Below are 26,877 nucleotides of genomic sequence, written 5' to 3'. Positions count from 1 at the left end.
GGAGGCTGATGATGGAGCTGAGCGGGGATGCGCGCACATCGGCGTGATCCCCTGAAATCTCCGCCCAAAGCACTTTCCGCCAATTGGTGTGGAGTGGTCCTTAGGCTGCAGCGCTGTTCACTCCAATCGACGTGGAGCAGTCATTAGGCAGGTAAAGTGAACAAAGCACTGTTTTTAGCAGGGTATCTAAATAGCACATTAAACATAAATGCTAACAATGTCGCTCATCATTAAAAATAAACTTAAAGGGATACTGTAGGGGGGGGGGGTCGGGGGAAAATGAGGTGAAGTCACCTGGGGCTCCTAATGGTCCCCCACAGACATGCTGTGCCCGCGCAGCCACTCACCGATGCTCCGGCCCTGCCTGTGGTGATATACTGAGGTGCTGATGATATTAGGGAATACAGGAACATATGGAACATATTTCTATCATTTTGCTATCTGCTGTGTATCTTTCAGAGATGGATGTCAGCCAGTCTGGCTTGACTAAGGAAGTCTTTTCATGTATGTGCTATAATACACTTTTCATACATGGACGTGAGATCTCTGGAAAATGAATTATGTCTGAGGATGTAATTAAAACTAGTTCCCCCCATCCAAACAGGAACCCTTTGAAGTTCGCATATCACAGGAAGATTATGACAAGCGTTCGGTGATGTCACAAACGGGGAAATTGCATTAGTTCCTGGGGGCTGGACATTAAATGCCCCAGGGGACACTTCAGACTATTTAAGGTGGTCCAGAACAGTCACAGGGATCTTCTCCTGGAGGTAGCGCATAGCTAGGGATGATCACGATTCCTGGTCGAACAAACGGCGTCCTCCCGTCAAACAACGTTCTAACCTAAGCTGGTAACGTTCTTTTTTACGCAAATATCAGTGTGTGTATTTTTTTCACTTTTATTTTTGTAACTTTTATCTTGTACTTTTTTACTTTGTTTTTTGTACATAGTTACATAGTTATTTTGGTTGAAAAAAGACATACGTCCATCGAGTTCAACCAGTACAAAGTACAACTCCAGCCCGTCCCCCACATACCCCTGTTGATCCAGAGGAAGGCGAAAAAACCCCCACAAGGCATGGTCCAATTAGCCCCAAAAGGGAAAAATTCCTTCCTGACTCCAGATGGCAATCAGATAAAATCCCTGGATCAACATCATTAGGCATAACCTAGTAATTGTAGCCATGGATGTCTTTCAACGCAAGAAAAGCATCTAAGCCCCCTTTAAATGCAGGTATAGAGTTTGCCATAACGACTTCCTGTGGCAATGCATTCCACATCTTAATCACTCTAACTGTAAAGAACCCTTTCCTAAATAAATGGCTAAAACGTTTTTCCTCCATGCGCAGATCATGTCCTCTAGTCCTTTGAGAAGGCCTAGGGACAAAAAGCTCATCCGCCAAGCTATTATATTGCCCTCTGATGTATTTATACATGTTAATTAGATCTCCTCTAAGGCGTCTTTTCTCTAGACTAAATAAACTCAGTTTATCTAACCTTTCTTGGTAAGCGAGACCTTCCATCCCACGTATCAATTTTGTAGCTCGTCTCTGCACCTGCTCTAAAACTGCAATATTTTTTTTTGTAATGTGGTGCCCAGTACATCTTTTGTATATATTAAGTTCTGTATTGTTCCACGTTCTCATGGAATATTAAATCATTATTTAAGAAGCTTGACTTCTACTGTACTAAACTAACACTCATAGCCTAGAGGAGACTGCAGTGTAACTGTGTATAAGTTCATGCCTAATTGTATGCTTGAGCAACACTACCAGGGCTGTGGAGTCGGTCCAAAAATCCACCGACTCCGACTCCTCAGTTTAGGATTCCACCGACTCCTCGACTCCGACTCCTCTAATTTGCATATTACAATTTTGTTGATTAAAAGTATGTAACATGAAATTCGTCTCTTCACTGCCAACGCTTAGGAATTTTACAAGACAACTGAAGTGAGAAGGATATGTAGACTACTATATTTATTCCCTTTAGACTAAAACTAGTCCTTGGTAAGGCCCGGTTCACACTTGCGGTTGTTTGCCAAACGGACCGGATGACCTGACCGGATCCGGATCGGAACCGTACGGTTCTGATCCGGATCCGATCCGGATCCGGTCAGGTTGCAACAGGTGTCCATCAGGATGCGATCCGGATCAGTTTGGCAAAAGTAACGTTAAAAACAAAAAAAATGTTGGGGTCTGGGAGGTCAGCAGAAGGGGGACCTGTGGAATCAGGCCCTCTGCTGTTTAGCACTCACCTCCACCTGCGACATGCTGCCAACATCTCCGGATCCGGATCCAGCTGTGCTGCTCCACTCCAAAATGCTTGCCCATGTGTCCCCATCCAATATCGCCGCAACAATCCCCATAGGAAGTGGGGTAGAACATCCGGATTTCTCAGCCAGTGTGTTGTGCGCTCTCCGGTTCCCATTGGTTTGTATTGGCCGGATGGTGCAGTCCGGCTCCGCCCCGGATACGGCTGAAAAAATAGCGCTTGTTGGAACGGAGGCCGGAGTCCGGATCCAGCCCGGATCCGGTCCGGCTCCGGTTCGGCAGAACGGACGCATGTGTACGGACGCATAGGCTTTCATTGCTATGCCGTGCGTCCGTTCCGTCCGTTCTGCAAGCGGTGCGGCTCCGGCACGGCGATTCCGGAGGGCCACCGCAAGTGTGAACCGGGCCTTAGAGTACTTGTAAAAGGTACAAACCGGAACAAAGAACATCTATCAGGCCCTAGGCAATGTAAGTGTGGGTACATGTACGAATGATGTGCAGGTACTCTGCAGGGGAATGAGAAGATTCTTCCTCTATTACACATTCTTCATGCACAATCTGAACAAGGTTTATGTGTGACAGACAACACCTCTGTGTTCAATGTGCACAGCATTCTCAGTGGATTCCCTGCAGCTCTGTGGGGAGTGCATATGTAGAGTATAGTACTACTGTGTAACAAAGTAAACCTGAGACAGATGAAATTAAAGTTTTATACATACCTGGGGCTTCCTCCAGCCGCCTTCAGGATAATCAGTCCCTCGTTGTCCTCCTCCACCACCTGGATCTTCTGCTATGAGTCCAGGTACTTGAGCCAGTCGGGCGTAGTGCGCATGCACACACTCCGCCACCAGGAGCATACTACACCTGTGCAGCACTATTGCGCAGGTGCAGAATGTTCCTGGCTGTGGGAGCGGCATGCGGCCGGACAGCGCTGACTGGCTGAATTACCAGGACTCATATCAGAAGATCCGGGTGGTGGAGGACAGCGAGGGACTGATTAGCCTGAAGGGGGCTGGAGGAAGCCCCAGGTATGTATAAAAAAAAAAAACTTTACTTTTCATCCGTCTCAGGTACCCTTTAATTTGTTGTCACCAAACCAAATTTTAACAACATATCAAATTATTTGATTTCATCAGCAAAGGGAGTGCATATATTTGCATAAATCAGCATCAGTGCAGAATTATTTCCATCTCATTGACCATCTCTATTAGTGACACAGCTACACATCAGGCTTTATTCTTACAGCATAGATGTTATTTAGTATATATAAGAGATTCCTGTGTACACATCATATATACAGTCACAATCAGATATGTATATCTGACCTTAAAAATATGGGGACTGCTTTATTGAAGCAGCACAAGTAACTCATTTTGATTGGTTTATTTCATTTTTGTGGACTAAGCACAGCTATTACTGTATATATACTGTATATATACATTATTTTTAATGACTTATCTGAGAAATAGAACATTTTATCATATTTTCTATTTTAATTACAGTTACAAATTCATTAGGAGTCGGAGTCGGAGCATTTTTTCCCGACTCCGACTCCAGGCACCCAAAATTGCCCGACTCCACAGCCCTGGTTACCATAGGAAATTGTAATTGCATTGTGTGTGGGGGCGTTTGTCATACGTTGGCCTAAAGCGCGCAGCTGACCCAACGTACGAAAACGCCTGTGCGAGTAGCTCGACAGTAGAGTAGCTAACAGTATAGTTCGGAACGACTGTTAGTGGTTTTGCTTCACTACAGTGTAAGATTGCAACTGTGCGTGTGTGTGCGCGTGGCGTTCTCGTATTCGGCCTAAATCGCAAAGCTGACCCGAACACAAAAACGCAGATTGCGTGCTGAGCACTCGACAGCGAGTGGACGTGTCTAGCAAACCGCTAGTGGTGGCAGTAAGAAGCTTTTTAGGGGTCACAGCCTTGTTTGTAGCTTGAATAAGGCTATTCCCCGCTTGATCTGGTCAAACCCGCAGTCGGGAACCGTATACGCAGGCGTGCCGCGGGCCAGTTCCTGACACCGCCTCCGGTTCACTTCTGGAATTTCAGACTTTAAAGACTGAAAACCACTGCGCCTGCGTTGCCGTGTCCTCGCTTCCCCTTATGCCACCAGGAGCGCACGGCGCAGACCATACTGGGCCTGCACAGTACGCTCCTGGTGCCATCAGTGGGAGTGAGAACACGGCAACGTAGGCGCAGTGGTTTTCAGACTTTAAAGTCAGAAATTCCAGAAGTGAACCAGAGGCGGTGCCGGAGCATTGGGGAGTGGCTGCGCAGGCAAAGGATGTCTGTGGGGGACCATTAGAAGCCCCGGGTAAGTTCAACTCATTTTCCCCTGACTCCCCTACAGTGTCCCTTTAAATTTTTCCTCTTTTTACATTTAAAAGTTACTACTCTATTTATGAGGCCTGCCCAACCGCAGAAATGTCAGGCAGATAAGGACTGTTGTAATTATTTTATTGCAAGCAAAAGCTTTTATTAGCCGTGGGGGGGGGGGGGGGTGGATTGATAGGACTCTATGCTTTAAGGCGCATACACATGCTGTACTTTTCAAACGACGGGTCCGTCAGACCCTCCCGCGGGGCGGTCGTTCTGCTAATGGAGCGGCTAGAAGGGGAGGAACATGGCACCTCCTATAGCTATTAGAAACCAGGACAAACTGCGGAAAAAAATAAAGCTGACCATACACTGGCCCGATTTCCCGCCGATCGACAGATTCGATCACTGGGATCGAATCTGCTGTCAAATAGTTTGCGCTAAACGCACCCGACCGATTCATTTCCTCCTGATATCAATCGGTCCGTCGATCGCGCCATGCGGGAAATTACCGCCGATCGCCCGCAGGTAGGGAGAGCGTCGCTTGCGGCGTACGATTCGGGGCCTTTCGACGAAGGTATACATTACCTGAGGCTGGCTCCCAGGCATCCCGTCCGTCACTGCTACCATCATGGCACCTCCGGCATCCTCGTATAACTTCCGCTGCCATACGATCCCTATCTGATCAGATTCGATCAGAGAGGGATCTGTCTGTTGGTCAATCTGATGGCAAATCGACCAGTGTATGGCTACTTTAAGTGTTGCTTTGGTCTCTAATATCTTCATCTCCTCAGGATTCAACTTATGACTGATGTCTAGGGGCCTGTCTTTTATTGCATTCAGCTGAATAGTCCAATTGACTATGAAGACAGGGAGTCATTTTATGGTTAAACAAAAGGGGTTGATTAAACTTCATTATATGGGACAACTATTCCCTTAAGAAGTTTCAGTTACGTTTAACATATTTCTCAACTTTCCCATTGCTGGTACTATAGATACCAATGCAATTCTATATGTATTATTCCTTCTATTCCTCCTTTTTGTCAAGAATTGCTCCTTCAGCACAAAGTCTGAATATCCCCTTTTTAAATTGGTCAACCATCTCCACTAATCAAACTCTTGTTGGTCTTCACCAACAACAGCATCTGTTGCGGCATTATAGTTCTTTTCTGTAATTTTATACGATAAACGTAGGATATTTCATAAAAAGATAGTTCGGACTATTGCTTACTTGCCTGAATATCCCAGTGATACCCAAGAAACAAGCCTTGCCCACCTTACCCCATTGCGGGGCAGCCAGGAGAGTGCGTTTCCACTTGTGCTATCTCACATTGGACTACATTTTTTGTCATGCAATGTGGCAGCCAGGAATGCGCAACACTGCTGTGGGCCCTTCAAACTGCGACCCGTATGGGTTTGGCTGGAATAGAAGGTGGAGTGCATACATTAAAATGGCAGAGTACATTTATAAACCTCTCTTAGGGGGAGGTTTCCTTTATATTTTATTTTATTTTTATAAAGACAGCGCTGAGTTGCCTTTTTAGGCGCATTCACACAATGCATTTTGCATTTCCACATATAAACGCACTGTCTATGCAACTGTATGGGCATGTTCACATCTTTGCTTTGTAATGGATCCTGTTATCCTAACATACTTTCTACAGTGCTTTTCCTGAGAACTCAAAATACCTTTTAAGCCCCAACCAAGCAAGGAAGTGTTTAAAAAAAAGTCGGAAATTAATTTTCTAACTTTTAGTACAATTGTTGGGTGCTGAAAATTAATTTTATAGGTTAAAACGTGTAACCGAGGCAACATGTGAAATGATGAGATAAACGTGCATGTACAGTGTAAATTATTAATAACCAGGCTGGTTTACTTGTTTTATTTTGCTGCCTTAAAGAGTTGATTTTTAGGAATTGAAGTGACAGTTTCTGTCATATATATTCTTGGCAAAATACAACTTCTGAGAGCAGAGGGAGATAAAATACTTTAACTATTGACCTTTTTCTAACTCTGGGACACTTATTGGGCTGGCACTAAGCAGAGGCAACAAAACATTCAATCTAGTTTGTAAATGTTTAAATATAAAACCATATTTTAAAAAGTCATGTTTAGGAGTAGGAGCATAAATACAATTATCTCATCAGTTTATTTTCACCTCAAAAAACGATCTCCTGAGAGAATGCTCAAGAGAAAAGTTAATTGCATAGAGACCATAGCTCAATTTAACTTCCCATTCAACTTCAGCAGAGGTCAGTTTTAAAATCTGATGCAGCATACAGCTATGCAATTACTGATCGCACACTGCTTCTGCCCTATCCATAAAAATAATAGCCTTTTGTGAAATATATAGGGGGATTTAAAGGGCACTTAGCAGCCTTGACTTTTTTTTTTATGTAGTTAAGTGAACCTCCCCCTAAGCAAGGTTCTTAGAGACTCTGAAGCATCTGAATCGAGTGTCTGGTAGATGCCCCAGGTAAGTCAAACTTTTTTTTGCCCGATAATTCCTTTAAGCCTATCTGGACGAATATGTTCGTCCAGATAGACTGTGCAGTTGCAGCCTCCTGAGGTGCGCGATCGCGCGCTCTCCCGCCGCCTGCCGTTAGCCCCCTGATCAATGAATGGGAATATAATTTGCATACATGTGTAGGCTAGCTTTCTTCTAAATCAAATCGATCTCAGATCTGATTATCGATCCGATCACTCGCTGGAATAGGATTACAACGCAAACCCACTGAAGAATGTGTACAAAATAAACTGATAAGTAACCAGCTTCTACTTTTTATGTATGGTATACATGATTCAATATTGTATCAGATTGACAGTCAAATTGATTATTTTCCCAACAGGTCCAATCTGATTTCCAATCGTTTTTGTATAGAAGTGATCAGAAAATCAATCAGAAAAACGATTAGAAATCAGATCGGACCTGTCGGAAATAATTGATTTGACCGTCAATTCGATGGAAAGTTGCATCGTGTGTACCAGGCATTACTAAAGAATTTAAAAAACAAAGTTTAACAGCGGCACAATGACAACTGGCAGGGTGAACAGTCAGTGAGCTGCATGGGATTAGTGTAGCCCATTCCCACTGGAACAGAATAAAAAGTATTATCCCCAGTCATATCCCCAGCAGCAGCAAGGCATGGATGAGTCACTTACAGGACAGAAGTCTGTAGTGACCCAGAGGGGATGTTCTCCAGCATTAGGGCCTTTTTCCACTAGCCTGCGATTTGCGATTTGCTTCTGATCGCAAATCGCAAGGTACATTAAACTAATGGAAACTGCAGCAGCAATTTCCATTAGTGCGATCCGATTGCGATGCGATTTTGGTCAAAGCGCAATCGTCGTCCTGCCGCGTTTTGTATGCGATTGAGCTGTACTATAATGAGTATAGTAGCTCAATCGCAATCGCATGGTGGAACTTGAAACGCGATTGCGATCGCAATTCTAATCGCGATCGCAATCGTGATCGCGTTTCACAGTGGAAAAAGGCCCTTAGATGCATGCATACAGTGCTCCAGAAACACAGGCAGAGTTGCTCTCCTGGGGGAGTCTAAGGAATAATGCCGTTATGAGGAGGATGACAGGAGAGCCCTCACTGGTAAGGACACACTACAGGAGGATAACATAAAAGAAGGTAAAGTGGAATGAGCGGCTGCGCGTCCTGCCTTTGCCCACACAGACTCCAGTCTGCAAAATTCCCCTTCTGCACTTTCCTGAAATAGCCAGGGCTCCAAGCAGAGGATGTTTCATCTGTGCCCCACACACAGGAGCTCAGGCGCCATCTAGTGGTCGAGGCTGACATGAGCATGCCAAAATGCTGAATGGGATTGGAGTGGAGGAGGAGGAGACCGAGAGCAGTGTAGGTGGCAGTGGCGAAAACCGCAGCAAAACCGCTACTTTGACAATCTGAAGAGCGTCTTGGGCCTGATCACGATTTTCGGTTTAAAATCGAAAATCGTTCAGCCCAAATTGCTCCGACTCCACAGCCCTGCCTAACAAGTATGCCGCTGGAGGGGCCGGGGCTTAGAGGGAGTGCCATTGCTTACTTACTTTTCTTGAAGTGTGGCCGTGGATGGAGACATTCACAGGGACGGGGGCTACATAAGCAGCCCACCCTATGAAGGTCACCCGCACTTAAAAAAAAAAAAAAAAAAAAAAGCCGGTGAGTGTGCTCCCAGGCGCAATGCATTCTGGGAGCTCTAGTAAGTAAATGTACGTACTACAGCTCCTAGTACACATTGCGGCATGCACCTCACAGCATGCATAGTGGCCGGGAGCACGCTCACAGGCAGACACTACTAGATCAAAAGGTAGTCTACGGAAGCGGTTCCATAGACTGCTGCATATCGAATGCATCTTAATCTCATACAGTCATATTTCAATTACAGGATCACAACAGAGCCACAGCAGCAAAAAAGTTAAACTTTTTCAGTACAGAATTAACTTAGCTTTTAGAGTCATATCAAAAGGGGGCCTTTTCCCAAGTGAAATTAACACTTGTCCCAGCTAGGGTTGCCCGGTATGAATATTCAAGGTAAGATAACGTCTAGAAAGATACCACCGTAAGATGGTATATGGTATTACACAATTATTTGGACCCAAGCCTCCCCCTTACATTAAATAATGTGCCACACCCCAGTATGGTAAGCCAGATATGCCCCTCTCCCTCAGCATACATATGATTAAGCTGCCGAGAGATATGGGAGCAGAGTAAAGCTGTAAAACTGCTCCCCCTGCTCCTGCAAAAGTCCTGGCTGAGTTAAATACTGTTCCCCCTACAGGTCACCATGGATAGTGGGGAAATATGTAATTCAGCTTCTAGCTATTTCTGGCGGCCAAATTACAAAAGTTTTTATAGCAATCGCCCAAATTACTCACTGAGCGATGCTATAGCCGTAATTCCTATTACGGCCTATGGCGGCTCTGGATGTTCCCAAATCTCCTGCGCTGTTTTTCCAGAGCTCCTCTATCTGACCCCCCTCCCCCGTATGGTAGCCCAGTATAGGTACCTGCAGTATAGCTAGTTAGCTATAGGTGCCCCAGTGTAGGTAGCCAGTCATAGGTGCAGCCAGTATAGCTAGCCAGGAATAGGTGCAGCCAGTATAGGTAGCCAGGAATAGGCGCAGCCAGTATAGATAGCCAGGAATAGGTGCAGCCAGTATAGATAGCCAGGAATAGGTGCAGCCAGTATAGGTAGCCAGGAATAGGTGCAGCCAGTATAGGTAGCCAGGAATAGGTGCAGCCAGTATAGGTAGCCAGGAATAGGTGCAGCCAGTATAGGTAGCCAGGAATAGGTGCAACCAGTATAGGTAGCCAGGAATAGGTGCAACCAGTATAGGTAGCCAGAAATAGGTGCAGGGATCCAGCGCGCGTGTACTACTTACTTCTTCCTGTTCTTGTGTTCCATCTCCCTGTAACAGCGCCCAGAAATCATCAAGTTCAGGCTTCCAAGCCCAGTTTCTACACCTCTTAACTTTATCAGTGTATACACACACACACAGTCACTAGGACCAGGGTCAGGCAAACTCCCTGTATCAACCAGAAAATTATTTGTTCATATTTACTGCATTCATCGGACATAGGAACATGCCAATCAAACCATTTTTTTAAAAGTTATTAAGGCCAATCTGACACACCACCTGAGAAATTCCCAGGCCAATTGGACATCCATATCCTGAAAAATAAGAGTTCTCAGACATACTTTGTTTCATAATAATATTTCATATGGGGAATTTGTAACTCATTACTGAAGGCAAATATGCAATTATTATTACTTGGTACCACCTACAGGCATTGAGAGACTTACGAAGCTGGAATCCTGCAAAAATCGCTCAATTCTCCCTGGTCCAATGACACAAGGTTGGACACTTATCCCTTACTGGACTCCAACACCGTATTTTGAACGTTCAGACATTCTACCTCATGACTCATCTCTTACTTAAAACTATGCAACCAATCTGTTTATCTTATAACCAGGGCTGTGGAGTCGGAGTCGAGGAGTCGGAGTAATTTTGGGCACTAGGAGTCGGGGTCGTGGTTTCATAAACTGAGGAGTCGTGTGATTTTTGTACAAAATCCACAGCCCTGTTAATAAGGAATCGGAGTAATTTTGGTTACCTGGAGTCAGAGTTGTGGTTTCATAAACTGAGGAGTCTGAGTCGGAAGATTTTTGTACCGACTCCACAGCCCTGCTTATAACTATAGTTACATTGTTATTTTGGTTGAAAAAAGACATACGTCCATCGAGTTCAACCAGTACAAAGTACAACTCCAGCCTGTCCCCCACATACCCCTGTTGATCCAGAGGAAGGCGAAAAAAACCCCACAAGGCATGGTCCAATTAGCCCCAAAAGGTAAAAATTCCTTCCTGACTCCAGATGGCAATCAGATAAAATCCCTGGATCAACATCATTAGGCATAACCTAGTAATTGTAGCCATGGATGTCTTTCAATGCAAGGAAAGCATCTAAGCCCCCTTTAAATGCAGGTATAGAGTTTGCCATAACGACTTCCTGTGGCAATGCATTCCACATCTTAATCACTCTTACTGTAAAGAACCCTTTCCTAAATAAATGGCTAAAACGTTTTTCCTCCATGCGCAGATCATGTCCTCTAGTCCTTTGAGAAGGGGACAAAAGGCTCATCCGCCAAGCTATTATATTGCCCTCTGATGTATTTATACATGTTAATTAGATCCCCTCTAAGGCGTCTTTTCTCTAGACTAAATAAATCCAGTTTATTTAAAGGAAACCTTAACTGAACGGGGGGTAAAGAGTTTCACTTACCTGGGGCTATTACCAGCCCCCTGCAGCAGCCCTGTGCCCTCGGCGCCGCTCTGGAATCCTCTGGTCCCCCACGGTCACTTAGTTTCGATTTTGACGACTCACCAGTCGCCGGCCGCCATGCGTATTATTGGACGCATTCACCAATGCAATTAGCGCTATTGCGGACCGCAACGCGTACAAAAAACGCGTGAATGCGTCCAATAATACGCATGGCGGCCGGCGACTGGTGAGTCGTCAAAAACGAAACTAAGTGACAGCGGGGGACCAGAGGATTCCAGAGCGGCGCCGAGGGCACAGGACTGCTGCAGGGGGCTGGTAATAGCCCCAGGTAAGTGAAACTCTTTACCCCCCGCTCAGTTAAGGTTCCCTTTAACCTTTCTTGGTAAGCGAGACCTTCCATCCCACGTATCAATTTTGTAGCTCGTCTCTGCACCTGCTCTAAAACTGCAATATCTTTTTTGTAATGTGGTGCCCAGAACTGAATTCCATATTCCAGATGTGGCCTTACTAGAGAGTTAAACAGGGGGAATATCATGCTAGCATCTCGAGTTTTTATTTCCCTTTTAATGCATCCCAAAATTTTGTTCGCTTTAGCTGCAGCGGCTTGGCATTGAGTATGATTATTTAACTTGTTGTCGATGAGTACTCCTAAGTCTTTCTCCAAGTTTGATGTCCCCAACTGTATCCCATTTATTTTGTATGGTGCTAGACCATTGGTACGACCAAAATGCATGACTTTACATTTGTCAACATTGAACTTCATCTGCCATGTATGTGCCCATATAGCTAGGATATCCAGATCCTGTTGCAATATGACACTATCTTCCTGAGAGTTGATGATTCTGCACAATTTTGTATCATCTGCAAAAATAGCAACATTGCTCACTACTGCATCTACTAGGTCATTAATAAATAAATTGAAGAGCACTGGACCCAGTGCAGACCCCTGTGGGACCCCACTGCTAACAGTCTCCCATTTTGAGTGCGATCCATTGACCACAACTCTTTGTTTTCTGTCCATTAGCCAGTTCCCTATCTATGCAACCAATCTGTTTAGCTGCTAGATCGTTTTATTTTCCAGCTCCAATGTATATTTGTGTGTATAGTTTTTATAATCTAACGATTTAATCATTTCAGTTTTGCCCTTGTTACCTGATTATTCAGCTCTAGAACTCTGTCCTCAAGAAGAGACACTACCACATTTGTCTTATTTTTTTATAAATTGTCGATTTGTTAGTTGGCATGCAAATAATCATTTCTCTTTTTAGGAATAGCTAGCTCCGAGGTCTCTTCATCTCATTTCAATCCGCAGAGTGGTGGCAGCAAAATTATCTTGATTTACAGTGAGAAATCAATATCTTTATTTTACTGATTGCACAAACAACCAAGAGTGTATCATGTATGGGCACACCAACCAATCTTAACCATTTATTGTGCTTACAGTGGATTCACCTCCAGAAGCCCCTACAGATGAGACCTGTATGGAAGCTGTGGCATAGTAAGACGGGTTTGAAGTCGCAGCAGACCCTATACAGGAGTATAGGAAAGATTAGAATGTTGCATAAAATGGGCCGCTATAGATGCAACAAATGCTATGTATGCAACTCAGAATCATAATTATTTGCCAAGTATGACAGATGCTGCACCTGGTATTGCTTTGGTACACACAGGCACTGTCAGTAGTGCAATTTGTCAAACATAGACTAACATACAAGCATTATTTAGAGTCATGGTTAACATTAGGATGCAAGAGATCCCGGGAAAGAGGTAGGAGGCTAAAAGATACATATACAGGGAACAAGGTGGGAGCCTAGTGACGAGGTTTGCTTTTAGGGTAGGCCTGAGTTTAGAAGATAGACAGATTGAGGAAAGAAGGTACCCCATGCTTTGACGTTTTGGTAGGGGTGGCCCTGTAGTGGTGGCCTGATGGGAGAAGATTGAAATAGCAACTCCCTTATTACCAGACTGAATTTTATGCATCCACTAAGGGCCCTTTTACACTTATTGCGTTGGTATGCGTTAGTGTGTGTTTTTTCCATAGCAGTGCACTGTGAAAAAGATTTCAGTTAAAACGCGTAGAGTGGGAACTGTGCCATAGGAAAACATGGGCATTACTTTGAAAATCAGTTTTCTTTCAGTTATAACTAAGAGCAACTGATTAACCACTTCCCCTCCCTCGGCACGAGTATCTACGTACTAAACAGGAACAGATACTGCTGCACACTCCCGCTAGCCAAACCCCCACCCCCGTGCTCGTTGCCGCCGCCGCGGTGATCTAAGTCCCCTTGTGAATGGCTGCAGTCGTCTATGTGATGGCGCCGCCATTCACAAAGCCCGTCCACGCAGTGCTTCCTCTTAGCGTAGTAATACTACGCCTGAGAAAGTGATTGGCAAGGACATCTTGTGGCCAAAAAAGTAAAAAGACATCTAAAAAAATTGTTTTCAATAAAAATACATACATTGATTATTTTAAACATTTAAAATTAATCCCTTACCACCCACACTCCCCAATAGTTACCCAAAAAATGTTGGAGTAAAAAAAAAAAAAAAAATTACATAAAATTAGGGACTAAACTTTTTTTTTAATATGTACAGTGGAGGAAATAATTATTTGACACCTCACTGATTTTGTAAGTTTGTCCAATGACAAAGAAATGAAAAGTCTCAGAACAGTATCATTTCAATGGTAGGTTTATTCTAACAGTGGCAGATAGCACATCAAAAGGAAAATCGAAAAAATAACCTTAAATAAAAGATAGCAACTGATTTGCATTTCATTGAGTGAAATAAGTTTTTGAACCCTCTAACAATAAAAGACTTAATACTTAGTGGAAAAACCCTTGTTTGCAAGCACAGAGGTCAAACGTTTCTTGTAATTGATGACCAAGTTTGCACACATTTTAGGAGGAATGTTGGTCCACTCCTCTTTGCAGATCGTCTCTAAATCCCTAAGGTTTCGAGGCTGTCTCTGTGCAACTCTGAGCTTGAGCTCCCTCCGTAGGTTTTCTATTGGATTAAGGTCCGGAGACTGACTAGGCCACTCCATGACCTTAATGTGCTTCTTCTTGAGCCACTCCTTTGTTGCCTTTGCTGGATGTTTTGGGTCATTGTCGTGCTGGAACACCCATCCACGACCCATTTTCAGTTTCCTGGCAGAGGGAAGGAGGTTGTCATTCAGGATTTCACGATACATGGCTCAGTCCATTTTCTCGTTAATGCGATTAAGTTGTCCTGTGCCCTTAGCAGAAAAACACCCCCAAAGAAAAATATTTCCACCCCCATGCTTGACGGTGGGGACGGTGTTTTGGGGGTCATAGGCAGCATTTTTCTTTCTCCAAACACAGCGAGTTGAGTTAATGCTAGAGCTCTATTTTGGTCTCATCAGACCACAGCACCTTCTCCCAGTCACTCACAGAATCATTCAGGTGTTCTTTGGCAAACTTCAGACGGGCCTGCACATGTGCCTTCTTGAGCAGGGGGACCTTGCGAGCCCTGCAGGATTTTAATCCATTGCGGTGTAATGTGTTTCCAATGGTTTTCTTGGTGACTGTGGTCCCTGCTAATTTGAGGTCATTCACTAACTCCTCCCGTGTAGTTCTAGGATGCTTTTTCACCTTTCTCAGAACCATTGACACCCCACGAGGTGAGATCTTGCGTGGAGCCCCAGAGCAAGGTCGATTGATGGTCATTTTGTGCTCCTTCCATTTTCGAACAATCGCACCAACAGTTGTCACCTTCTCTCCCAGCTTCTTGCTAATGGTTTTGTAGCCCATTCCAGCCTTGTGCAGGTCTACAATTTTGTCTCTGACATCCTTGGACAGCTCTTTGGTCTTTCCCATGTTGGAGAGTTTAGAGTCTGCTTGATTGATTGATTCTGTGGACAGGTGTCTTTTATACAGGTGACTAGTTAAGACAGGTGTCCTTAATGAGGGTGACTAATTGAGTAGAAGTGTCTAACCACTCTGTGGGAGCCAGAACTCTTAATGGTTGGTAGGGGTTCAAAAACTTATTTCACTCAATGAAATGCAAATCAGTTGCTATCTTTTATTTAAGGTTATTTTTTCGATTTTCCTTTTGATGTGCTATCTGCCACTGTTAAAATAAACCTACCATTGAAATGATACTGTTCTGAGACTTTTCATTTCTTTGTCATTGGACAAACTTACAAAATCAGTGAGGGGTCAAATAATTATTTCCTCCACTGTATGTCAAGGGGGTATATTGCTGTTAGTTTCTTAAATTATGGGCTTGTAATTAGGGATGGAAGCAAAACTGAAAAAATGCACCTTTATTTCCAAATAAAATATTGGCGCTATAGATTGTACTAGATAAAAATGTTAAACATTGCAATAACCAGAACAAATGAGCAAATAACATGTATGGGTTTTAATTACGGTAGCATGTATTATTTTAAAACTATAATGGCCGAAATCTAAGAAATAATTTTTTACATTTTTTTTCTAATTTTTCCTGTTAAAATGCAGTTAGAATAAAATAATTCTTAGCAAAAAGTATCCCCCCAATAAAAGCCTAAAAAAACAAGATATAGATTGTGGCCTCAGTTCACGGAGCATTATCAAACGTTTATCAAACACTTTATCAAACGTTTGATAATTTACCTCATGGGTAAAATCTCATTTTAAATTCACTAAGGTGTTATAGGTTTATCGAATGTTTTACCGATAAAACGTTTAACAAATATATAACACCTTATTGAATTCAAAATGAGATTTTACCCATGAGGTAAATTATCAAACGTTTGATAAAGTGTTTGATAAACGTTTGATAATGCTCCGTGAATTGAGGCCTTTGTTGTGAAAAGTAGAAATAAAGTTATAGGCGAATTAATTGAAGAAGGAGTGCTACTGGTAAAAGGAAATAAATATGGCAGCCTCCATATACCTCTCACTACAGTTGTCCTTTAAATTATACGTCCAAGGAAAATAAAAAAACAAGATCTACTTACCCGGGGCCTCATCCAGCCCTTGGCAGCATATTTGTCCATGCTCTGGTATCCCGGGATCCCCTCGGTTGCAGATTCTGACCTCGCCATTCTGCACTTGCGCGAGCGTGCATCTGAGCCGCTCACACTCCCATGGCCAGGAGCATTCTGTGCAGGTGCAGTAATTCTGCGCCTGTGCATAACACTTCATGTCACATTAGCGTGATGGCGAGCGGTGGGGCCACGTGCTTGCGAAGAAGCAGAAGATGTCGACCCAACAAGGTCGGCATCTGCAACAGAGGTAATCCCAGGACATCTGAGCTGCGGCGAAGGGACATATCGGCTATCAGGGGCTGGATGAAGCCCCATGTAAGAAGATCTTGCTTTTTTTTTTTTAATCATTTCCTCGGACGTATCCTTTAAGCAGGCAACGGAGGGTGAGTGTATATGTTGCTATAGCAATGCATAAACCTATCTAGAACAGCAGGAGTAGCTACGCATCGGAAATCCGTAAGGAGTGTGGAGCTAGGGTAGGGCTGCACGATATATCGTTTTTAAATCGAAATCGCGATGTGCATCATGACGATTTCAGTATCGTCAGAGTGGCGATTTTTTTTCATTGCGGCCAGTGTTCTCCCCAGGCTCTTTTAGCCGGGTGCTCCACCCGGCTAGATTTGGTGACCACCCGGCTGTCATCGGCTCACCTCCTATGCTGTAAGCAGAGTTGCCCTGCATTTTCATCTCAACCCACCCGGCTACTTTTTAATGCCACCCGGCTACTATTTCATGCCACCCGGCTGGAAAAAAATTCTGGGGAGAACACTGGCGGCTGTTTTTCCGCGTGCATACATCATCAGCTTGTTACTATGGTGCGCTTCATCCTTCCGGCCAGAAGGAGGAGTGAGGCACTGAATGGAGGAATGCACGCCCAGCAGCTCTTGTGAGAAGGAGGAGAGTGCGTGACACTGCCGCTATTTCAGATAGGAAGCCGGCTTCCTAGTTCCAGCAGAAGGCTCTGCCCCCTCTTAGCGTCTGCTGTCCTCCTGCTACTGTTCTTAGCATAATCATCCTGCACGCAAGTCCCCGGTAAGCTCCAGGCTGCCTCCAGCTTCTAGCTGCATACCCTCTTTCTCTCTCTTCCTGTAGCTGCGCTGAAGCACACATTGTTTACTCTGTTCCACCGCACAGTCACCCAGGCTCTCTTGCACAGCGGGACCAGAGAACACGTGGCAGAGAGATAGACCACACACAGACTGTATACAGGCTGTATACAGGACACAGTGCAGCGTCCTGTTAAAGCCACTCTAGCTGTCCGTTTACACAGACAGTAGCTGTAACTGAGCTTTGCTGGCATTTTGAGGTGAAAAGAGCAGGATCCTTAGCCTAGCATCCCATCAGATATCAATATGGGCAGTGACACCAGTAATGACAGCAAAGATCAGATTACAGCTAGAGCTGTCTGTGTAAACGGACAGATAGACTGGCTTTAACAGGACTGTGCTGTATACAGTCAGTCCGTGTGTATTGCTTTATCTGCCTGGTCCTGCTGTGCTCTCTGTCACAGGCTCTGCTAGATGCCCATGCAGCTTAGCCACTCTGCCTAGTGCTTCAGGCTTAACAGTGGCAGTTGCAGAGTAGTCATTGTAGCTGCAGGGGTTAAGTGTAGTGTAGCTGGGAATGGGGGCAGAAGGTGTTAAAGTAGTGCATTGTAGCATAGTTGGTGGGCATCAGGAGTTAGCTTAGTGTGTTATTGATGGGAATTAGAGGTTAGCATTGTGCAGTGGAGTTTAATTGGTGGGGCATCAAGATTCAAGTTAGCATAGTGTAGTGTATTGGTGGATGATCAGGTGTTAGAGTGTAGTAGGGGCAATGTGAATTTAGTGCTAAAGATTGATTTGAAGAAGATCGTGAAAAAAAATCAAAATCGCAATTTTTGAGAGAAAAATCGCAATTTCAATTTTTTCCTAAAATCGTGCAGCCCTAAGCTAGGGGATGCCTCTAGATGTGGCTACCCGATTAGCAAGCACTGAGCATGAGCAGGAATGGGTTGGCTGGAGCTGTGGCGTCTATCCGTGGCCCTGGGATGACTCATTAGGATGCAAATAGAATGCACTGTTACTGGCTGAAAAAGGCATCCTACCATGGGAAGGGGGAGAAGCCTGCATTTTGGTGCCAAATAGGCTGCTATTCCAAATCTGCCACCATGAGAAAGAGGAAAGGAGACACAGGAGGAAGGGCCGGTGGACAAGTAAGTGAATTTACTGTCTACACAACATGGCGGGGGAGGAAGACATAGATGGAGAGGCACGGCAGACAGTGTGCACAGATTTTCAATTACAACAGAAGGCGCTGCAGACCTCCGTTAGTTACATTTCAGTTGCAGCCACATTAGGAGCGCTAAATGCTATTAGTTATTCAAAGCGCTCAAGCTAGTGGTCACATTAGTTAAAATCAGAGTGCGCTTACACCTGAGTACAGCAATACTCCTCAAATTGTTTACAATAAAAGTCCAGCGCACATCTCCACATAAATGCAAAATACAATCCAGTAACAAGTGCTGATGCTTCAATCTTCTGATATTTCCACCACCAGAGATCACCAATTCAAAACACACTCACCAGACACAGTGCGACCACTGTTAGACTGGTCAATCAGCGCCCACCTCCAGGGTACCCCAGCACTTCAGGTCCCGGACTCTTTATATATTCATCTCATATCCAGATTCACATGCTCAGAAGGTGTATCTCCAATACCTCAAATAAAAGCCTCTCGTAGCGTGATACCGTTTAAAATCACTAAAACTTTATTAAACTATTCCACTCACATGTCACTTGTAGTATAGAGGGCACAGAGTTTTATTACGGGCTCTCCCCCGTTACCAAGCAGGGCTGAATATGGATTCCACGCTCTGGCTCTCCACGCCGCTGTTAGTTCCTGGTCCGTCCAATTCCCCGCTGACGGGGAATTGGACTGTTTAAACTTCCCCTGGACAGGAAGTTCAGTAGCTGCAGGAACGGTCTGGAGCCCGGAGCGGAGAAGAAGACAGCGGTGACAGGGGAGTCGCGCCGGCCGGAACAGGTAATGTATGCAGGGGGGGGGGGCGGCAGCTCCACAGATTGTGATCGGTTTCAGGCTGAAATCGATTCACAATCTGTTTGCAGTAAAGGTGGCCATACGATCCCTCTCTGATCAGATTCGATCAGAGAGGGATCTGTCTGTTGGTCAAATCTGATGGCAAATCGACCAGTGTATGACCACCTTTACCAGCTCTTTGAACAATAGCAAAATATTTTATTTTTTTTGGGGTGTTTCAACTTGTTCAACAATTGTGCTGTATAAAAGACCGCTGTTGAGCGTGTTTATGGGGCTTAAAGAGAAAATCGACCAAAAATTGAACTTTATCCCAATCAGTAGCTGATACCCCCTTTTACGTGAGAAATCTATTCCTTTTCACAAACAGACCATCAGTGGGCGCTGTATGACTGATAGTGGTGAAGCCCCTCCCACAAGAAAAGTTCGAACTTTTGGCAAATTCCTGTCTGCGAACCTTGTTGCATTGTGGAAAATAGCTGTTTACAGCTGTTTCCAACTGCCAAAAACCATGCAGCAGCTACATCACCTGACAACAGTAAAATGTTCACTGGAGTTCCTCTTTAAAGAGAACCTGTACTGAGTAAAATTATTTAAAATAAACACGAGGTAACTTCAATTGAACATTACATAGTTACCTTGCCATCAGTTCCTCTCAGAAACTCACCATTTTCTGCTGACAGTGATCCCTTCCAGTTCTGACAACATTTTGTCAGAACTGAAATATATCAGTTGCTGTCAGTTATATATCAGTTGCTGTCAGTTACAGCTGAGAGGAAAACTGATGTGTCCATGTTTCCCTATGGCTCAAGTGGGCGATGTTACAGTTTAACTGTGTGCTGACCAGAAAGCTGTTATGGGATAATGGCTATTTTCAAAATGGAGGACGGAGAATTCCATTGATCACAGTGGACAAACAGGACGCAGGAGAGGAAAAATAGATTGAGGAGTAGACTACACAGGAGGTAAGTATGACTTGTGTATGTTTATTTTGACTTTTAATTTTCAGTACAGGTTTTCTTTAAGATCAGGTAAAAGATCCAAATATTGACCATATACTTCTTTAACCATTTTGGACCATTAACTATTACAGAAGATTTCAGCAGCAATGTTGTCTAATAAACCCCCACGCGCCCCCTCCCCCAAAGTTGTGCTGCCTGCAGAAGTACAATCAGTGCAGTATTAAGATCGATATTAGCCATTTCTGCTGAAATACTATCTAAAGGTGCGTACACATGCACTACTACAGAGAGCGAGGGCGGGCGGTCGTTCTCCCGACAGTAGTGCGTGTGTAGTCTTGTCTGCAGACTGATAAGGCTGTTTCTGAACTATCCGCTTAGCAGAAAAACGACCGCCCAGTGGGAGAGTCTGACGGGTCCGTCATTCTCTGTAGTAGTGCGTGTGTATGCACCTTAAAGAAAACCTGTACTGAAAATTAAAAGTCAAAATAAACATACACAAGTCATACTTACCTCCTGTGTAGTCTACTCCTCAATCTATTTTTCCTCTCCTGCGTCCTGTTTGTCCACTGTGATCAATGGAATTCTCCGTCCTCCATTTTGAAAATGGCCATTACACCATAACAGCTTTCTGGTCAGCACACAGTTAAACTGTAACATCGCCCACTTGAGCCATAGGGAAACATGGACACATCAGTTCTCCTCTCAGCTGTAACTAACAGCAACTGATATATTTCAGTTCTGACAAAATGTTGTCAGAACTGGAAGGGATCATTGTCAGAAGAAAATGGTGCGCTTCTGAGAGGAACTGATGGCAAGGTAACTATGTAATGTTCAGTTGAAGTTACCTCATGTGTTTATTTTAAATAATTTTACTCAGTACAGGTTCTCTTTAAGGCCCCTTCCCCACTATCGTTATCTGAATCTAATATGGTGCAGATCCTATTCTTTTACAACGAATGGGACAGCACCAAGTGCAAACATGCATTGTGTCACTGTACAAGATTACAACGCATGGTTGCAAACAGACTCTCCCAGTTATGTGACCAGCGGTTCAATCCTATCCATGGTGCATTACCCAGGTTGGTGGCTGCACACTTAAAACTTGAATGCAGCAAAGTGACCGTGCGCAAGTGATGTCAGCGGAGCGATGGCCAGAAGAAAGAGAGGGAGGCAGCACCAAAGCCCAAGAGACAAAATAAATAAATGGATGGGCAGAAGAAAAGATCCATCCATATGATATGAATTGGTAAGTATTTCTCCCCTCACTTATCGAGGTGCAGGGAGACAGAAGTCCACCGAAACCAACAGCTTTGAGGCAGGGAACACAGTTGTCTTTCAGTTTTCTGCGTGCGGTTTCCTACATACTTTTTCTGCACACCAAGTGTTTCTATGCAGGAAAACACGCACGTTTTTTCACAGCAGCTGATGTAGTTGATAGAGAAAACTGACAAAATGTGCAGAATCAGGATGCAGAATGTCAGTTTTTTTTCTGCGCGCGAACATATTAAGTGTGTACTAGCCCATTGATTAACATGAGTTCTCAGTTTTTCTGTGCAGTAAACGTGTACGAAAACAGTCAAGTGTGTTCCCTGCCTGAGGGACAGTGCTTGGGGCGTACTCTCAGTTAACACACCAACACCAATGATTATGACAGGGAACGTGGGAGGCATATGCTGTATAGGGGAGGGGGGCACAAATAACTGCATTTCACATGTGGGGGTTGATTGCTACATTTGTAATATGACAACATGCCATTGTTAAACAAAATGTGAATAATAATAATAGGTATAAAGTAGAGCAGTATGCTGATATGTTTTCAAAAATAAACATATGTATAGCAACAATTCTATCTGTAGTTATAGAATGCAATAATTGTTAAAGTGTTCCAACCTGTCAATTGAAATTCTGATAATGCGATTGGGTGGACAGCAACCTCTCCAACTGCAAGGTTTCAGATAGGTTGTAGTAAACTACACCTACTCTAGTCAGCTAATCACAATGCTTTGTGCTGTAGAGGGTGCTGTGATTGGAAAAGTGTTCCCTATGGAGGTTTCCTGCTGGGTCCCCTAAACCAGACTAGCGCCCATTTCTGTCCACTGCAGAAACAGTACATTATTGTGTTATATCTCATCAGTTCTTAATGTCTCTATGTAGTCACAATAATCAGAATATTTAGAATCAGAATAATTTTGTTGCAGCTAGTGCACTGATTCTAATTATTCTGATTATTGTGACTACATAGAGACATTAAGAACTGATGAGATATAACATATAGAGGCACTGTTGAATGTTGAGCGCAACACTATTGTCTGATACTATAAATACAGGGTGGTGATACCAACCCACAGTGTGGCGAACCATTCTAATAGTGTGGTAACTTTGAAGTGTTTAAGCTTTCTTTTTGTGAAGAGGAGCGCACAAACCGCTAAAAAACTTACAAGTACATTATTGTGCCTAACGTGAATGGATACTTTGGATAACATAGGATCCAGCAGTAGTATCAGATTGCCCCTGCCACCACTAGACTTCCTCTACACTTTTAGAATGAAGACGTGGGCCAAGAGGATTTCGCACAACCCGTCCCACCCAAGCAGTGGCTTCTTCAAGCACCTCCAATTGCTGGGCTGCCACTCCAGAACCACCGGGCGCAGGAGCACCCTCTTACCTCAAGTAGTCCTTCTGCTGAACTACAGGTCCCCCCACACTATAAGCCATTAGACACCATAATCGAACACAAGGAATACAGTGCAGGAAATTTGGGCACAGTCGGCGCCACCATAGACTGTAATAGGAATTACAGCTATAGCAGAGCATGGCGAATCAGAAGACTGAGTTACTTTTAAAACACTAATTCGGCCGCCAGCCAAATTACATCATTCCCCACCATACACGTGGACCTGGAGGGAATAGTAATGTCAGAAATGAATTGATGCCCGCGGCTCCAACTCTTCTCCTTGCTGGCCGACTCTGACTCCTCCCACTGCCCCCTCCTATAACCTCTGACAGCTGGTCCGGTATCCCTATCCACCCTCTATCTCCCCTCACACATCGGAGTTGATTGTTGCCGCAGGGATGCACTTGAAGGATCAGGCAGCGGGAACACTGCAGACATTGCTTCTGCCAGCACCCGCTCTGCAGTGCCCACCTTTCGTTTCAAAAGTGGTGGCATGAATCCCGGCTTCTCTTGGTAATTCCCTGCAGTTACATACGGTAGGAGTACATTTGAAATCGGCGCCAGTAGACTTGGGCGCAGGATACAGCTGTTATACGGCTGATCCTGCTTCTGCACACAAGTCCGGGCCGTTTTAATTACTAATCCCCCTCCAGGCCGCCATGGATAGTGGGGGAATGAAATAATTTGGCTTCCAGCGATTGCTGGAGGCCGAATTATTGTGTTTTTTAAGCAACCTCGGCTCTGTCTTCTGACGGAGCCGACGTTACTCACTGAGCACTGCAATAGGAGTGATTCCTATTGTAGTCTATGGAGGCGCCGGCTGCGCCCAAATCTAGCAACGCTGAAAAGCACTGCTCCGTACGGTAGCAGGGAAGTGGGCAAGGGGGGAGATACAGGATGGGTAGAGATACCAGCTGCCAGTGGGGAGAGGAGGGAGGCAGGGGGAAGAGCCAGCGCCGCTGGCATCAATTCATTTCTGACATTGGCAGCTGTAACATGTCCACTTCGCATCTTGGCCGGCCAGAAACCGAAGTGGGCAGACTTTGGGTTCTGGCCGTAACGTACATAACCCTTGTTGTGTCAATGCTGCGTGAATCACAAACAATTCCAGGAATGGCAATAGTCATACTTAGCGAATAAAGATGATTCTAGCATGCTTGGGGTGCCCCAATGAGAAAGTCCATAGATAATTTCCTCTAATGTGATTGGGGAGATAGCACCCTCTTGAATTTCTAGGTTTTAGATAGGTTGTAGTTATAATAATATAGTTCAGGTACACTATAGGGCCCAGGGGTCTCAAACTCAATTCACCTGGGGGGCCGCAGAAGGCAAAGTCAGGATGAAACTGGGCCGTATAAGGAATTTCACAATCGCGGCGCATCGCCGCCTCTGCCCGCCCCTCTCACTCTTCCTTCACAGAGAGGGGCGGGGAGAGGCGGCGATCCGTGCGGCGATTGACGTCAGGAGGAGCAGAGCTAAAGCTGAAAGCTCTGCCCCTTCCAGGAAATGCAGGCGGATTGCCCCCAGGCGATTTGGTGGCTCTGCAGCCCTCGTTTAGCGGCGGGGATGCGGCGGATTACTTGGGAGCACTGAAGCGAACTATAAGGAAGCTTTTGCCGGTGGGGGCCACAAAATATTGTATCGAGGGCCGCAAATGGCCCGCGAGTTTGAGATCCCTGCTATAGGTCAATTAGAATGCTTCAAACTGTAGACATTGCTGTGATTGGAGAGTTATTTCCTATGAACTTTCTTAATGGGTTACCTCAACTATACTAGAATATTTCCTCATGTCTACTGTGAAAAAACAGGCCTAGTGTACATTCCTTTCGAATATAATAAAAGCAAATTTTAGGTACAGTGTATTGTTTAGGTAAACCCGTTTGGTCACTCTACGTGGTGTTAAAAATGAATATAAAACGTATGTAAAGTGAGTTATTGCTCTGTTTGACACCTTATCAGAGTCCAGATCAGGATCTTCTTGGCACAGTCGGTAAAGAAAAGACTTCGGCTCCCGGCACAGAGTTTGTTTGGTGCTGAGAAAGTATGTGCCGCCTACGTTCAGACGGATCCACTTCCCCCCAGATTTCCCGGCGGATTCTTGGTGACTAGGACCACGAGGACTTCGGGAACCAGAACAGGAAAGACCCGGGCTAGGTGGCCCGCTGCGGGGACTCGGTATAGTTAGGCTGTGCGAGGATTCGCGTTGTAGATCCGCCATGGCAAGTCAAGTCGGACAGAGCAGCGGAGCCATAACACCGAGAAGAGCAACCAGTGAGCGTTTCCGGAGCGACGCGTCGTCACTTCCGAGGCCAAAAAGGGGCTCCGTTTTCATGCTGCTACACCCAAGCTGTGTGAATTTAGTGGGGACCGTTCAATCCTCGCATTACAATAGTAATAACCGCCATGATACGAAGAATTATGAAAATGTACCCACTTTATCGTATGACACTGTAGCGCACTTCAGCTACACGTGCGTCTACATCCAGATTTAAATAGAATTGCCTGCTGCTTACAGGTATTATCACAGCCTTGACGTCATGACGGCGTTTACAAGGTCAAGCTGAAAGGGGAGGAACTCCAATATCACTTGCGAGGCACGAACCTGTCACTGAGCGGAACAAACTAACGCATCTCTATCATTGGCAGGATCAGATTTGTGCTGCTTTATGTGATTGGTTGTTGTTCATCGTGTTGAGACAACGTCACTTCTGGCGGAAGCCATTACAGTGCCCCATCAGTGAAGTGGAGGTCGTGGATTTGAGCCGAGGTGAGCTGAACCAACGTAATTGAAAAAACTTTTCCGTGCTGTTTATGCTAAACTGAGGACTATGACTTAAGATGCCTTTGTTCCCATATGGGCAAGATCTAGGGAAACGTAACGTGAATGTAGCCATGGTTCTTAGCGTCTCATTACTGCATTAAATTATTTTGTTTGTACAGTGTCTGGGGAGTGGGGTCCCGTTGACCTAAGGGCTCTTTCACATCAGAGCTTGCGTTGGAGAACGCTCAAAGCATACGTTTTGTTGTATGGCTTTTACTGCGTTTTGATATGCGTTGCACTGCAGTGAGTGTGCGTTTTTAATCTGTTTTCAATGCGTTACTGCACATAGAAAAACGCAGGTAATTTTTTTTTCTTTTAGTTGTCAACTTTCTACATTGTTCCTCTGTTGCATTCTGGGACTGATTGCCTGCGTTAACGGATTAAAAACGCGCATAGTATGCGTTTTACATTGACTAACATTGTAACGCATAAAGCTAGCGTTGGCCGAAAAACTGCGCCTGGGTGCAGTGTAACGCAACGCACAAAAACGCAGCGTTATATGTGAAAGCTAAAATGAAAGTCTATGGACTTTCATTTCACCTTGGGTAACGCAAACTTTACCCTTTGCGTTGAAACACAGAAAATCTGCCCTAATGTGAAAGAGCCCTAAGCAAACGTGCACATACATCAGGCGATGCTGGGGCAAACGCAGGATTTTTAAGGGGGGGGGGGGGGGTTCCTGAAAGATCTAGAAGCACTTACAGAGGCGTAGCTAGGGTTTTCAGCGCCCGGGGATAAAGACTATTAATGCGCCCCCCAAAGTAAAGGTTGCGGCGCGCTTAGCGCGCCGTGCCAAAGGGGCGTGGTCACAAAATAAATGTGGGCGTGGTTATGGGTGGAGCCAAATGTATATGGAGGTTAGCAGGCTCAAGCTCACCCACCCTCCCTCAGTATGTACCTTCCAGCATGTTCCAAGACAAATTCAGCAATCATGAGCCCCCCCCCCATCAAGACAAATTCAGCAATCATGAGCCCCCCCCCATCAAGACAAATTCAGCAATCATG

At 44.8% G+C, this 26,877-nt stretch overlaps 2 protein-coding genes across 2 annotated transcripts in view; one reads left to right on the top strand and one right to left on the bottom strand.

Moving 5' to 3' along the window:
* KCTD2 (potassium channel tetramerization domain containing 2) overlaps nucleotides 1-25,545 on the bottom strand; it is a 105,902-nt gene extending 80,357 nt beyond the window's left edge. The window contains exon 1 of the mRNA XM_068264285.1: nucleotides 25,003-25,545. Within this exon, the coding sequence (XP_068120386.1) occupies nucleotides 25,003-25,269 (267 nt within the window). The 5' untranslated portion in view covers nucleotides 25,270-25,545. The remainder of the gene's footprint in view (nucleotides 1-25,002) is intronic.
* Nucleotides 25,546-25,712: 167 nt separating this feature from the next.
* Nucleotides 25,713-26,877, top strand: part of ATP5PD (ATP synthase peripheral stalk subunit d) — a 61,015-nt gene continuing 59,850 nt past the window's right edge. Inside the window, exon 1 of the mRNA XM_068264286.1 lies at nucleotides 25,713-25,818. The gene's annotated coding sequence lies outside the window, so the exon portion shown is untranslated. The remainder of the gene's footprint in view (nucleotides 25,819-26,877) is intronic.

Source organism: Hyperolius riggenbachi, chromosome 12 (genome assembly GCF_040937935.1).
Source record: "Hyperolius riggenbachi isolate aHypRig1 chromosome 12, aHypRig1.pri, whole genome shotgun sequence".
NCBI lineage: Eukaryota > Metazoa > Chordata > Amphibia > Anura > Hyperoliidae > Hyperolius > Hyperolius riggenbachi.
The sequence above is the reverse complement of the archived record's forward strand: the minus strand, read 5'-3'. Positions and strand labels throughout refer to the sequence as shown.